This window comes from Protomyctophum parallelum (genome assembly GCF_964188405.1).
Source record: "Protomyctophum parallelum genome assembly, chromosome: 8".
In the NCBI taxonomy this organism is placed as follows: domain Eukaryota; kingdom Metazoa; phylum Chordata; class Actinopteri; order Myctophiformes; family Myctophidae; genus Protomyctophum; species Protomyctophum parallelum.
In genome coordinates, this window is record NC_139703.1 from 36137199 (window position 1) to 36152190 (window position 14992).

General features: G+C 43.9%; 1 protein-coding gene across 1 annotated transcript in view; it reads right to left on the reverse strand.

Moving 5' to 3' along the window:
- iffo2b (intermediate filament family orphan 2b) overlaps positions 1-14992 on the reverse strand; it is a 45366-nt gene that overhangs the window by 3812 nt on the left and 26562 nt on the right. Inside the window, exons 2-7 of the mRNA XM_083771717.1 lie at positions 13195-13255; positions 9357-9452; positions 6932-7102; positions 4873-5018; positions 2362-2536; positions 995-1084 (exon numbers count right to left, since the gene is read on the reverse strand). Coding sequence (XP_083627843.1) covers positions 995-1084; positions 2362-2536; positions 4873-5018; positions 6932-7102; positions 9357-9452; positions 13195-13255 — 739 coding nt within the window. The remainder of the gene's footprint in view (positions 1-994; positions 1085-2361; positions 2537-4872; positions 5019-6931; positions 7103-9356; positions 9453-13194; positions 13256-14992) is intronic.

Consider the following 14992-nt stretch of genomic DNA (forward strand, 5'->3'; position numbering starts at 1 on the left):
ATGTGGTAAATGGTAAATGGTGCATTTATATAGCGCCTTTATCCAAGGCACTTTACATAGATTGTGCATTACATTCACCCATTCACACACACATTCATACACCGATGGCAGCGGAAACCATGCAAGGCACCAACCAGCACATCAGGAGCAATTAGGGGTTCAGTGTCTTGCTCAAGGACACTTCGACACTAACTCTGGGGGAGCCCGGGTTCGAACTGGCAACCTTGCAGTTACCACCCGGCCACTCTACTACCCCTGACCTGAGCCATAGCACCCGTTTTAACTATCCGTCTGTGTCCCTTTTGTGCCCATACTGTATATGGAGATCTCTGTATCTGTCTGTCTGCCTGCCTGTGCCCAAAGAGTGCAAACTGACTGTGAAAAGTGTAGTGGTTAAGTAATCAAATTGCAGGTGTGGGGTTGCCATGGCAATCAATTGGCTGAGGCAGAGGCTGGGAATTGCACAGGTGCAGAGCCTGAGCAGAGCCTTTTGTTGGTAATTCTGGAGAACCGTGGGTCTGACCGACTCGATACCACGTGCATTACAACCTTACACACACGCATGCATGTAGACACGCAGAGATGTGGCGCATTTATAGTAGGATATAACTAGTATCATGTTGGCTCTTATTTTGAAGAGGAAGAGGAAGCCCTTTTCGGCTGTAACCAAGCTGCCATGACTAAGCCGTTTGGAGCTCTAGTCTAACCAAGTAAACAAGAAAGAACCGTTCATACTATGTTTACGATATGAAACCATGCATCTGTCAGTGGAATTACGTTAAACATGGAACCTCTGCGGGCATTTGGTGAGTCATTCATTCATTTGTATCTACGGCTGCAGAGTTCATGTGCAATCTCATGCTGGTTTGTTTGTTTTCCCCTGCTTGTTTCCTCTGAGAACTACCCCCTCCCCCCAAACAAAACATAGGTGCACCTCTCCTCTGCACAATGGACATAACAAGGTAAACGGAGAGGTAGTCGTGTGAACCGTTACCTCAATCTGGCCGATGCTTTCCTGATATTCTTCCTCTCTGGTCTTGAAAAGTGTTTCTGTCTCATCTATGAGGCTGCCGAGGCTTCCGTCCTGAGAACACAAATTAAACATATTATTGGTACATTTGGAATTTGTAACATGTAGGATAAAGCAGGGGGGGGGGGGGGGGTGCTGGTGTGGGGCATGTTCCAGGGGGTCCCCAGCAGGAAATAACTAGAAGAACCACTGGGATTTCACCCATGACACTGATTCTACTAAATGTCTTCTCTAAATCATGACGATTTTCTGAAAAACCTATGTTTCTTTGTCCGTGGTTCTCAACCCTTCTGTATTTGCCCCCTGGACCCCCATCTGAAAATATGTTGTTCCAGGTGTTATATTGTGATCTGGGGCAGCAGCGGCTTTCACATATTATTTTGTTTATTATGTTGGCACCGTCTGGAACCCCGGAATAAGCAAAGATTTGAGTTAAAAACGTTCTCTGTGAAAGAATATATATTCAAAGATTTGCGACACATTTACACGATAAAAAAAAAAAAAAAGCAGATCTACAAGCTCGTAGCACGGCACTCTGTGCCGCTCGCGCTATGAGCTTGTAGATCTGTTATGTTTGGAAAGGCAGAGCAGCTCGCAATAAATTTTCAATGGTTCCATTTTCAGTGGCTGTGATTCACAGAACAGCTCTGCTCCATGGCTGCGTTCTGCCCTCCTCCTCCCCCCCCCCCCCGCCCCCCCCCATGATTTTTTTAACTTAAGCTATATGAAATACTTGCCATTAATATAAATAGGTCAACAATACAAATTACGTTAGTGTTGTGAATAAATTTACTTTTACTGTGTGGCCCCCTGTGCCCCCCACAAAATGACCTGAACTACTTAATATTTCACCAAAACCAGAGCAGAACTCCCGTTGCAACCACTATATTAACGGTAAGTATTTCATACAGCTTAAGTTAAAACAAATCTGAACTATCCCACTAACCCATTTAGACCTGAGGATGATTCTACAAATCCTGACAGTTTTCTGAAAAACCCTATGTTTCTATGTCAGTGGTTCTCAAACTATATATTTCATGTCAAGGAGCCCCAGAATTATCTGTATAATTTGGCCGCCGACAATATCTGAAAATATGTTGTCCCAGGGACCCCCCAGAAGCAAAGATTTGAGATAAAAAAAACATTCACTCTGAAAAAATATATTCAAAGATATCCACCATATTTTCACGATTTTTCAAAAATAGCAGACCTACAAGCTCGTAGCGCGGCACTCGGTGCCGCGCTATGAGCTTGTAGATCTGCTATTTTTCAATAGCTAAAGTGTAACATAATGCTTGAAACACCAAAAGGGGTTGTGATTGAGGCCTTACACTGGCGGGCTCTGCGTTTCCGTCCGGGTTGTTGTCAGTAGGGCACGCCATGGCGGCCGCCATGGCACCGGGCACATTATAGTTGGCGAAGTCCTCCCACAGCAGCAGCGTGTCCTCGTTCTCCTCCCACGTCAGGCTGTCACAGTCGTCGTCGTCGATCTCGAACGTCTCCCGCCTGGCAACAGAGGAGTTATCTGAACAATGTCTGTATGTAACAGAAAACAAGGACAGGGAGGGAAAATATATAGGGACAAGAGAGAGGTGGATGGGACATGGGGATGGGTAAGGAGTGGAGGGAGGGAGGGAGGGAGGGAGGGAGGGAGGGAGGGACAAACATAGGCAACACATTCAGGAAGAGAGGCTGGCACATCCACAGAGAACAGAGAAGAGATCTACCCACATATACAGAGAAGAGGGTAGGTACCCTCACAAAAACATGCAGTAATCCTGGTCTCTAAACTGCCTCCCCCTGGCCAGCCGGGAAGCCTGATGGAGGGGAAAGGAACTGGTTGGAATACCGTGTTCCTTCCACGCGCTATACGTCCAACCAGGGAAACTCCCCCCTGTCAGGTGTAAAGGAGCGACTTGGATGCATGAAGGAAGCATGAGTTCAAGTCCATTGCTCTCCCCAGGTTGGCGGAGGGTGTGTAGAGCCCAGGATCACATTAAATAATTGACACAAGGGTGAAAAATGGGTTACAAAATTGTGGGATAAAACTGCTATATGAAAAAATATATATATACAGAGAAGACGTAAAGATGGAACATAGTAGCTGGTGGGGGGGGGGGGGGGGGGGGAGCATGCATGCAGTGTTGATTTTGACAGCACATTTTGATTTTAGTTTTATAGTCATGGTCTCATGAATAGTTTTCATTAGATGTAGTCACATTTTAGTCACCTGGAATGTCTTAGTGTTAGTCTAGTTTTAGCAGACTAAATACATCATGTATCATACGATTTTAGTAGACTAAATCTACAGTTGATTTAGTTGACTAAATTTTATTTTGGTGGACCTTGATGCCGTCGTAATGACTGATTTTTACACAGATCTGCTATTTTCAGCATGCACCCAAGTGTAAAATGACTTGTATACTGGATCTCTTGTCCACTAGTCCCTTCCTAACATTTTAGTGTAGTTTTTATTTTTTGGACGAAATTGTCAATATATTTAGTCTTAGTTTTAGTCAGTGGATTTCAACCAGTGGTCCAGGGACCAGTGGTCCTTGACGGGGTTCCAGGTGGTGCCCAGCTAAATGATGGAGGGTTGGTAACCAAAGGGAACCTTGGATCTTTGAACACTTGGATCTTTGATCATTTTACACTCAAGAGTTACATCATTGTTAAACATCTGCATTACTTAATTTGCAAGTAGTCTACACAATTAGAGAATGTAGAAGAACTGTTATTTTGATCAACGTTTGCCAACGGCATGGAGTGTGTCAATTAACGATAATGGATCAAATGGCATATAGATAAATAATGGGCCTTGATATGAAAGGGTTGAAAAACCATAGTGTAAGTCAGGGTGGGCAACTTTGACAATGGAGAGGGCTACTATATTTCCACTCTCACTCCAGAGCGCGCAAACGTGGGAAGCGAACGCAGCTCGTGTGTGTGTGGTTGTTTGTGTGTGTGTTACAGCTGCGCCCTGTGTGTGTGTGTGTGTGTGTGTGTGTGTGTGTGTGTTTGTGTGTGCTACAGCTGCGCCCTCTGGTGGCGGGCGGGTGGTGTCACAGCGGGACAGACACACACACACACACACAGCACACACACACACACACACACACACACACACACACACACACACACACACACACACAACCACACACACACAGACAGACATGATCTGCAGGGTCTCATAGTTAGTGCTCAGTGCGTTCGCAATCAGTATTGTGATATTAACCTGAGGGCCGCATTAAGTGAAGGTGGGGGCCGCATGTGGCCCATGTACGGTGTAAGTGAAAGGGAGCTGGATCCTAAACCTGGAGTCATCATATCTCATGGCAGATACATAGTTACATCATCATAGATGACTGATGTAATAGATTATACCAGGCCATATGGGAGCACATGTCGTTATTATTAGACCCTGTCCTGTTACTATTTCATCATGGCTTTGTGAATTATGCATAACTAATATGATGGTTGCGTGGTCTGTCATATTCATAATATGAGGGTTTCGGGCTGAATGTTCCCATTCTAGAAGCACGACTCCATATCAACACTAGATGGCAGCAGAGTAAAACAACGCTGATGCACTGCAGGAACCTACTGTATGATGTCACAGCAGGGCATCATTCAGCAGGTGTGTGTGTGTGTGTGTGTGTGTGTGTGTGTGTGTGTGTGTGTGTGTGTGTGTGTGTGTGTGTGTGTGTTGTGTGTGTGTGTGTGTGTGTGTGTGTGTGTGTGGTGTGTGTGTGTGTGTGTGTGTGTGTGTGTGTGTGTGTGTGTGTGTGTGTGTGTGTGTGTGTGTGTGTGTGTGTGTGTGCGCATGCTGGGGGTTCACGTACAGCGTGTTGAGCATGCGTTTCATCTCGTCTGTGATGTTGAGCGGTCCAGGAAGCTCTTCCTCTGACGTGCTGGGGTCGGCGTCCTTCTCAGAGCTGTCCTCGTCAGACATCGCCTTGCGCTCTTTCCTCCTGCAGCACGCCCATGGCTCCCTGTGACACACACACACACACACACACACACACACACACAACATCATATCGTTGCTGTCGGGAGGAAACCACCTAACTTTCTTCCCTTTTTGCATAAATCAGTGCTATTGAACACCCTTTACGTCTGTGAAATATTGAACCAATGGGAAGTAAATTACAATATATAAAGTCACAACACCAACTTTGATGAGGCAGTATTGCTTTGTTTTTTCAAATATAAGCTTTTCTTCATTCCTGAAAAACTTAATTGGTTTATTCCCGACAGCAGAAGTAAATATACACAGATTTTACTTAATGCATATATGAATCTACGCAATGTGCACTTTGTCTTATGAATTTTGCGTTCATTGCTCATTGGTGATCGTTAGGTGTTAGGCCCGTACTAGCCTGGGGTTCCACCTATGCTTTCTATGGCATAGGCAGCTCCCGGCAGGATCCGCCGGGAGAATCTAGATGCAGCTGCGTGACATGAGTAATTAATTAGAGCGACAGAGAGAGAGAGAGGAGTGTGTGTGTGTGTGTGTGTGTGTGCGCGTCAATTTAGCAAAGGTGCAGATGATCAGAAATCAGCAGAGTGAGTGACGTTTGCGCTACTCTATGCCGAATTGAAGTGGACTCGGACCACTCCCTGGAAATAAAAACGTCTGGGTTCCGAGGCTAGGCCCGTACTATCGGTGCCATGTCATCATAACCTTGGGTGCGGCGAAGAAAGTCACAGCATCAGCATTCGCCGCTCTCTCTGGGTGTGTGTGCGCCCGCCTGCAGGCAGGCATGTGTCATTCTTCATTACAGTCAATATGTATTGTTTTCACACACATCAAGTGTTCGCCTATATTCAATCGGTGCATAATAGTGTAAGCCCGGAACATTGACGTATCGATTCCCCATCGGCAACTGGTAATTTCATTTGCAGAGTTGCTGACTTCTCCTCAAAAAAAAGCATATATTACCATAGTAGTCCCATTCACAGCTCTGACAAACAGTCATAATACATAGAGGGTGGATATGGATTGGGAGCTTTTTTTATTCCAGATGGGGGGTCGGAGGAATATTACATATACGGTAATTTCCTGGGTCCTTACATGAAATATTGAGAACCACTGATATAGAAACATGAGGTTTTTCAGAAATCTTTCATGATTTAGAAGATTTCTTTTTATTTCGACGTCGGGCCTAATGAGTAATGACGCTACTGACGTTTGTGCGCAAACACTATTGGAAACAAAGTATTGCATTGTGGGTTTGAGATGACAGGCCCTTTCTAGGTCAATCAATCAAGTCACCTTAATTCAAGTGGCAGACCCTTTGCTCAACCTCAACTCTGGGTGTCGGTTGAACCAATATTCTCCAGCGGTTGCCACCCCCCCCCCCCCCCCCCCCCCCCCCTCTAGACCAGAAAGCATGCTGACTATAGAGCACCGAAGTCCTGACGTAACTCGCTCATCCCGACCATTCCCCTGGTTCGCGGAAGTAATTTCTCTATGGAGAATAACATGGGGTGATCTTAATATCGTCTACTATAAGCGTTGTGGTCCAAAAATAAACAAGCTGTCTCGGCGTTATTGTCAGGGAGGTGTCTCTGTATCGTTTGCAACAGTCAGTCACTCATATATGATACAGTCTGCTTCTAGCAAAAATCTAACTAATTCAGTAGCAGTAACATTAGCGTTTTCTCTCAGTCAGTTGATTCTTCATATCCATATGAGTGAAGCGGCCGGGGTGACATGTTCATTTTCAAACACAGTTGTTATATGAGGCGATCTCAAATCGCCTCAATGGGGATTTCAATGCAACTAAACAAATACATGAACCTGGGGACAGACGCCCTCTACTGAAAGTGACGTCAGACTTCGGTGCTCTATAGGCCTGCAGGCTACTGTTCTTAGCGGACAAGACAGACGAGACGCACCCTCTCTGGAAGTGAGCGTGCGGGGCTCAGGTTGAACATCTTGGACATGTCCTCTGAGTTGCGTTGCTGAGCCACGTCGCACAGCTTGGCCGTGATGTCTATCCGCCTGCAGATGTCCATGTCCACCCGCATGGCCTTCTCGTGGATCTTGGTGTCCAAGTCGGTCATTTCCTGCAAAAACGGAAGGAAGGAAGGAAGGATGGCCTTTAGTGACAGTCAGTATTGATTTTTCTTTTTACAGCTAATTTTGATTTTAGTTTTAGTCACAGTCTTTTGAGTCTGACATCATCATGTATGCTACAGGGAATAATATCAAAACTCAAACATTTACAGTTTGTAAGCAATTTAAACCAATGGTTCTCAAATTGGGAATGAGGAACAGTTTAAACACACTGTGAGCTTGTCGATCTGCTATTTAAAAGGGGGGTGAATCACACTTGTGTGAAGTGAGGGGCGCTCTTATCATCACACATACATCATCTCATTCCGGCCAATCACTTTTGGCGTCCTCACTTTTTTCATCCTCACTTTTATCTCAGCCAATCAATCATCGCTATGGGGTACACACAAACACGCAAAGCTGGGCATATGAGGGGCTAGCCCCTCAAAATAAAAGTTGATAAATGGCAACTTATTTGTATAATGATCTTTTTTATATTACATATGATATTTATGCATCAATTTGGAGGTCATCGACATGAGAATGTTTGAGAACCACTGGTTTTTATAACTCATTTCGGACTGAGGCCAGATTCTACAAAATGTTTCTATGTCAGTGGTTCTCAAACTGTTATGATTTCCGGCCTCAGCTGCCTGACTCAGATGACGCATACAGTAGCTGCATAAGCATATTGATAACCATGACATGATGATTGTCTACTACTGTATCAGAGGGACTGACTGTACGTACAATATGAGTTGCAAGTGTGTTCCTGCTCATTCTGTTCTTATCATAGTTTCCATAATCTACTAGGACGTCATAGATCTACTGTCCTACTGTATATATGACTCTGTGTGTGTAATAAACTTCAGAATGCATGGAAACATTTGAGTTAAAAACGTTCACTGTGAAAGAACAATACATTCAAAGATTTGTGCCACATTTTCACGACTTTTCAAAAAAATAGCAGACCTGCCGCGCTATGAGCTTGTAGATCTGCGATTTTTCAACAGCTAGTTTAAAAATAGTTTAAAAATAGCAGTAAAAGTGGTTAAGCGACACAGATGCATTCCCGTCCTAAATGTGTTAAAACAACAATAGTATGTCCACCTAGCACGCTATATATATATATATATATATATTCATCCTGACACCAGCTGCAGTGTTTTACAGCTGTATATCACACCACAGAGCACAACTCCACTCCCAGGGAACAATGCTGGGCTGTACACCGACTGGACAGGAAGTGCTGTTGATCCGCTGCTTGTTTATGATGAACTCTGAACCAGCCCAGCTATTCCATGAATGCACAGCCTTCCTGGCTTCTGCCCCAAACCTCGTATCTCCTAATGTCATATTTGTGATACAGTGATATAGAAGGATTTTCAGAAAACTGTTAGGATTTAGAAGACAGTTTGTTTTTAGAATCGGCCTGCAGTCCTCAGAAGAGCTTGTGACTAAATTCTAACTGCATAGGATCCATTGGAACCCGGCACCACCCCTATTTCCTGAAAAGTAAGAGTTTTGGACAAGTTTTCTGCCCGGCACAAGGACGATAATAACATTCTTCTCCTGGATCTTTAATGAGGAAGGCAGCGGCCTGCATGGCTGTCTCCGTCTGCCTAGATGTGATTTGTTATGATTGACAACTGCTCTCTCTCAGTACAGAGTTATAATTATAAGCAGCAGAAGCCACCGGTGTAGTAAAAAAAACAACATAATTGGCACTGCTGCTGCTGATGGTACTGCCAGAAGCACAAAAGGTTTTTGAGTTGAAGGATTGTTGACTTCTTCTGTGTGAGACGGGATTAGACGTAATTAACCCCAGAGTGCTATCTTAGAGGGCAGCGTCTTAAGCGAGGACACTAGCTGGAGCGCTCGTTCAATGTCATGTCGACTATGCATGCACCGCGTGGTGCGTGAGCAACCTCTCAAAGGCATTCATTTAAAAAACAAAGCTGCAGACGTTCTCAAACATTGTCATGTCAAGGACCCCCAAAAAGATATGTAATAGGCCGACTACCATCTGAAAATATGTTGCTCCAGGGACCGACCCCCAGAAGCAAAGATTTGAGTTGAAAACGTTCGCTCAGAAAGAATATAAATTCCAAATTTGCGCCACATTTTCACGATTTAAAAAAAATAGCAGACTTACAAGCATAACATAATCCTTAAAACACCAAAAAGGGTTCCCGCCCAAAATGGGTTAAAATCCAAAGGTTGAGAAGTGCCGCCCCCTAGAGGAGGAGAGGTGAATATACGTACGTCACTCATCAGGCTCTTGAAGACCACCAGCTCTGCCTTCAGTCTGTCCACCTTGTCGTTGAGCTCGTCCTGGATCTCCGACGACTCCTGGGCACTCTGTACGGACGGGATTATAAAAAACACTTAACACTTACTGTACAGCGCTAGCATTTAGTGACAGCATTTTTCCCAGTTGATGTTCTTATTTTGAAAAGCCACATTTCCCAGACTTCCGGTACCGAACACAAACTAGGAAGTCAAACGCGTCCTGGACAACTCTTGTTTACCAAACGGATCTATGCCGGTGCACTGGAGGGCTCCACATTGTCGTCTCTGTGCCGTCAAAATAAACCTTGTTTTGACCAAAAATGCCATCTGGGACAAGGAATAGGAGATACACGCTACCCGATGCTAACGTAAGTAGCATTATGGCTTGATCGATCGAAAGCGCTATAAAATCGCAATTGCCGTTGATCTATGGCAATGGCGTTGATTTAATGGTTAGATTAAATAATAGGCTTTAATTGACAATGGCGGTAAACACTCCTTTGAAACATGTTGGTGACTACAAGTATTTGGGTTCATAAGCGGCTGTGGCTCAGGAGATAGAGCAGGTCGATCCGTGGGTCGGCGGTTCAAATCCTGGCTTCTGCTGTCTACATGTCGAAGTGTCCTTGGGCAAGACACTGAACCCTACACTGCCTCCAATGAGTTGGTCGGTGTGAGCTCGCCACCATTGGTGTGTGAATGTGGGAAGTGAGGACACTGGCGTCGACTGTTCACCGCTTCACCTCCCAATGTATGAATGAATGAACCATTGTAAAGTGCTTTGAGCACTTGGAAAAGTGCTATAAAAATGCAATTCATTATTATTATTATATTATCTTCTTCTGCTACATTGGCTATTATGCAATAACCCTTCACCTATAATGCCATGCCCAAAATGGGGAAGTGGTTAGGCTGAAATACATTTTATTCATCATTTATTTAGTCCATAGTTTAATTTACCTAGTGTATCACCGACAGCTGATACTAATGTAACACGCAGCTATGAATGGAACAATAAGTCAGAAAGGTGGTAATAGAGAAGTAACAACAATACAAGGTATATATAATCAAAACGTTGTTTCACAATACCTCTTTATGAGAGATGTCTGTGTTGCATTGAAATGATTAGCTCCGGTATCTCTCTGGTTCTCCCATACTCAGCATAACATCTGCCAGTGTGCTCTAAAAGGTTAACCCGTTTAGACCTGAGGTCCATTCTACTAAATGTCTTCTAAAGAAAGACCTCCAGTTTTATGTCAGTGGTTCTCAAACTATTTCACCCGGAATTAGATACTAGTACAGTATTTGGCCATGGGTTTTTCAACGGCTAGAGTATAACATATATATATATATATGACACTAGCATGACTGAGAGGTCATTTTTCCCGTTCAGAACGGGTTAAACCCCTTCTGGGACGGATCTCCGCCCTTCTCTCCGCCGTTTTGCTGACCCAAAGAGCAAGATAACACAGATGCTGCCGACCGATCGATTAGTTCAAGAGCAGAGAAAAGCAGAGGGGGAGGTGTGTGTGTGTGTGTGTGTGTGTGTGTGTGTGTGTGTGTGTGTGTGTGTGTGTGTGTGTGTGTGTGTGTGTGTGTGTGTGTGTGTGTGTGTGTGTGTGTGTGTGTGTGTGTGTGTGTGTGTGTGTGTGTGTGTGTGTGTGTGTGTGTGTGAGAGAGCATGGCCTGTTTTAAGATGTCACGCTAACCCTAGACGGGCCTATAAATCTACGTCCAGTGTCTGCTGTCCACAGACACATAACATACTGTGGTAGAGACAGATCACCTTTTTCATATCTGGTACCATCCAACACAGGCTCCCTCCCTGTAATGTGCTTTTCTGCTCTAACACAAATCTCTCTGGCTTTGACAGTCTGCTCGGACGGACCACTCATACTCAGCTGACATGGAAAATAAAACAGTGTGTTTATAGTTTATACAGTAAATCGTAGAGTAGTAGGACCGGGGCAGTATACTGTATATGGATCTTATATCGATGTCGTGTTATGAGACTAGATATCATCTGGAATTGTGGATATTGTAATATTGTGATATGTGTTATTTTACTGACGAACTTTGAACATGCCATTTTCACTCATTGACATGAAATATATAGGCTTGTACTGTTGCAAAATCTGCTGCAAAGAACTGAAAGTGTTGGTTCTAGCCACTAAGTACACTGGTCAGATGAAAGTGTTGGTTCTAGCCACTAGTACACTGATCAGAGGAAAGTGCTGGTTCTAGCCACTAGTACACTGATCAGATGAAAGTGTTGGTTCTAGCCACTAGTACACTGGTCAGATGAAAGTGTTGGTTCTAGCCACTAGTACACTGATCAGAGGAAAGTGCTGGTTCTAGCCACTAGTACACTGATCAGATGAAAGTGTTGGTTCTAGCCACTAGTACACTGGTCAGATGAAAGTGTTGGTTCTAGCCACTAGTACACTGGTCAGATAAAAGTGCTGGTTCTAGCCACTAGTACACTGGTCAGATGAAAGTGTTGGTTCTAGCCACTAGTACACTGGTCAGATGAAAGTGAAAGTAAGGTCAGCACTCTGTTGATTGGGATCATTGAGAGTTCAATCTGTCTGCCTCAACAAGCCTGTCATGGAGATGACAGCCCATAATACCATAGTAGTGTTGATGTGTAGCGTTAATAATACCGTAGTGTTTTGGACTGCAGTCTCATGAAACAGAGACTTTTTAGTTGCGGTAATTAACACCACATGCAGTCAATACAAATAATATATATTTTGAAAACTACATTTGCTACACTTTTTCCCAGAGTCTGGAGACAGTTGTGCCGCGGTCTGGCTCTGGCTTACGGTGGCTGCTCTGGCTATTCCTGCTAGCACCGAAATAGCCATATGTGCACGCCACGTGTATGCAACAGGTTGTTAGCTTGTCGACTCGATTGGCTATTTTCAGTGCGTGCCACCTGTGAGCGTCTAAGTATAAATGGGGCAGCAGCTGACCTCGATGTCTGGTCTGTAATTTTCTGCAAGGCATCACGTTAGACTGGGCTGTTGAGCTGTGAATGGCTGTGCTTGGAGGTGGAGGTGAACTGCTTGGGAGAATGGAAGTGGTGGTGGACAAAAAAGTACTCATATGTTTTGCTTATAAGTAAAAGTATCAGTACTGCAATGTAATGCGGTAGTTCTACATTACTTGGGGTGACTGTGGCTCAGGAGGTAGAGCAGGTCGTCCAATGATCCCTGGGTCGGCGGTTCGAATACCGGCTCCTCCTGTCCACATGTCGAAGTGTCCTTGGGCAAGACACTGAACCCTACATTGCCTCCAATGAGTCGGTCGGTGTGAGCTTTGCCACCATTGGTGTGTGAACGTGGGAAATGAGGACGCTTCACCTCCCAATGTATGAATTAATGAACCATTGTAAAGTGCTTTGAGCACTTGGAAAAACGCTATAAAAATGCAATTCATTATTATTAAGTAAAAGTCTGGAATTCAAAAATATACTTGAGTAAAAGTAAAATGTACTTAAAAAGTACCCAAAGTAAAAGTACTCATTGTGCAGGATGTCCCATTTAAAGTTTTCAAATGTATAATAATCTTTTGAAAATAGCTAAGCTCACAATGTGTCGCATCGCGATTTGTAACAACAATCCAAATATCCAAAGTAAGCAGTTCACTAAAGTTTCAATATAATTGTAGAGTAACAGTACAATATTTGCCTCTGAGATGGAGTAGAAGTATTGGAAATGGAAAATACTCAAGTAAAGTACAAACACCTCAAGATTGTACTTAACTAAATGTGGGAAGCGTGATTGATGTGGATTAGGTTTTAGCCTACCTCCTGCATGGTCTCCACCTTGGATTCCAACTGCTCTCGTCTGGACAATTCCTCCTCCCATCTGCAACACACACAGACACAACCAACGGCATCAGCACTGCTAGCAGCAGATAGTGTTAGAGGGGCAGGGGCTGAAATCCTGCTAAGAGTGCAATTTTGGACAAAAAATAGCAGATCTACAAGCTCACAACGAGTCACGCAGCACTCACGCTGTGACGCGTTGTGAGCTTGTATAGATCAACTATTTTCCGGGCGCAACCCAGCACTCTTTAGCTAGTGGAGATGCGGTGTGTAACGACATGGATTTCTAAACAAATGTATTCAATGCAAAATACTGTGTAAACGTTCAGGAAACGTTCTCTCTGAAAGAATATATATTGAAAGATTTGCATTAGACCTACAAGCTCGTAGCGCGGCACTCGGTTCATCACTCATCATTCATCACTTCCACCATTCAACACCATCGTGTCCTCTATCATCTGTACAAAGCCTGCTTGAATAAATATTATACAAGAGGTTGTGTCGAGGAAGCCATCTGATTGGTTGAAACAGCTTTCTAGCTGTGCTTAAAACGACAGTATAGGAACACCTAATCAAAACAAAGAAAGAAATCAGCTGCTCTGTTCTCCCAGAGCGCAGAAGACTGGGTTGCTAGTTTCTTGCCACGCTACGGGCTTGTAGGTCTGCTATTTTCTTTTTATCGTGAAAATGTGGGCAAACCTTTGAATATATATTCTTTCAGAGTGAACGTTTTTTACTCATTATTTTTGCTTCCGGGAGGTCTCTGGAACAATATATTTTCAGATGGGGGTCGGCAACCAATTATATATAATTCTGGGGGTCCTTGACATTAAATACTTTGAGAACCACTGACATATATTTTTTTTTTTTCCAGAAAACTGTCAGGATTTAGAAGATATTTGTAGAATCGTCCTCAGGTCTAAATGGGTTTACAAAAAACAAACAGGATCAGTATCGGACCCAAACATCTGCTATTGTTCAGGCCTCTGCGTTCGTATGACAACAGTATATCATAGAGCATGGAATGGCCTCTAGGGTGCCCAGAGACAGGGTAATGGTACTTTGCGGGACGGTATAATCTCTGATTACACACTGCCCTTGACAATGCGGGCTCCCGCCCAGCTTCCACCCAGCTCCCACCCCGCTGACGACCTTTTGTCTCCCCCTCCCTTTTGTCTAAAGTCCAAGAATGGAATTCCAGACCACCTTTTTGTTTAAAGAGGTTCGGTTTCTCATGGGGAAGTCTTAAAGGGACACTTCACCCTTTAAAAATAAAAAATAAAAATGTTAATTTAGAACACTTTCTTTGTGTGTAATATTTGGTTTTAGATATTTTAGATTTTAGCAGTGAGCCCAGTGTCTCTGATGTCATGGACACTGGGCTCACTTACTTCCTGGACTACATGTTGTCTCAGTAAGACAGCCCTCCCCCTATCCATAAGGAGGAGCAGTGCACCAAAGCATTATGGGAATTGTAGTCCAGGAAGGAAGCGAGCCCAATGTCCATAACAAAATCTAAAACATCTAAAACCACATATTACACACATAAAGACCGCCAGGAAAGTGTTCTAAATCTTCTAAATGTCATTTATCATATATATTTTTTGCAAAAAGGGTGTCTTTAAGGCAGAAACGAATCGTTGTAGCTGGATAGGGTGGTTAACGCCGATTCAATAGCCCCCATGAGGGGTGGGGTCTCTTTGCCGCATAGCAGACCCTATACTGTGTGGCTTTTCTTGACGTTAATAACAGCCTCATTCATTTATCTGGCTGGCTC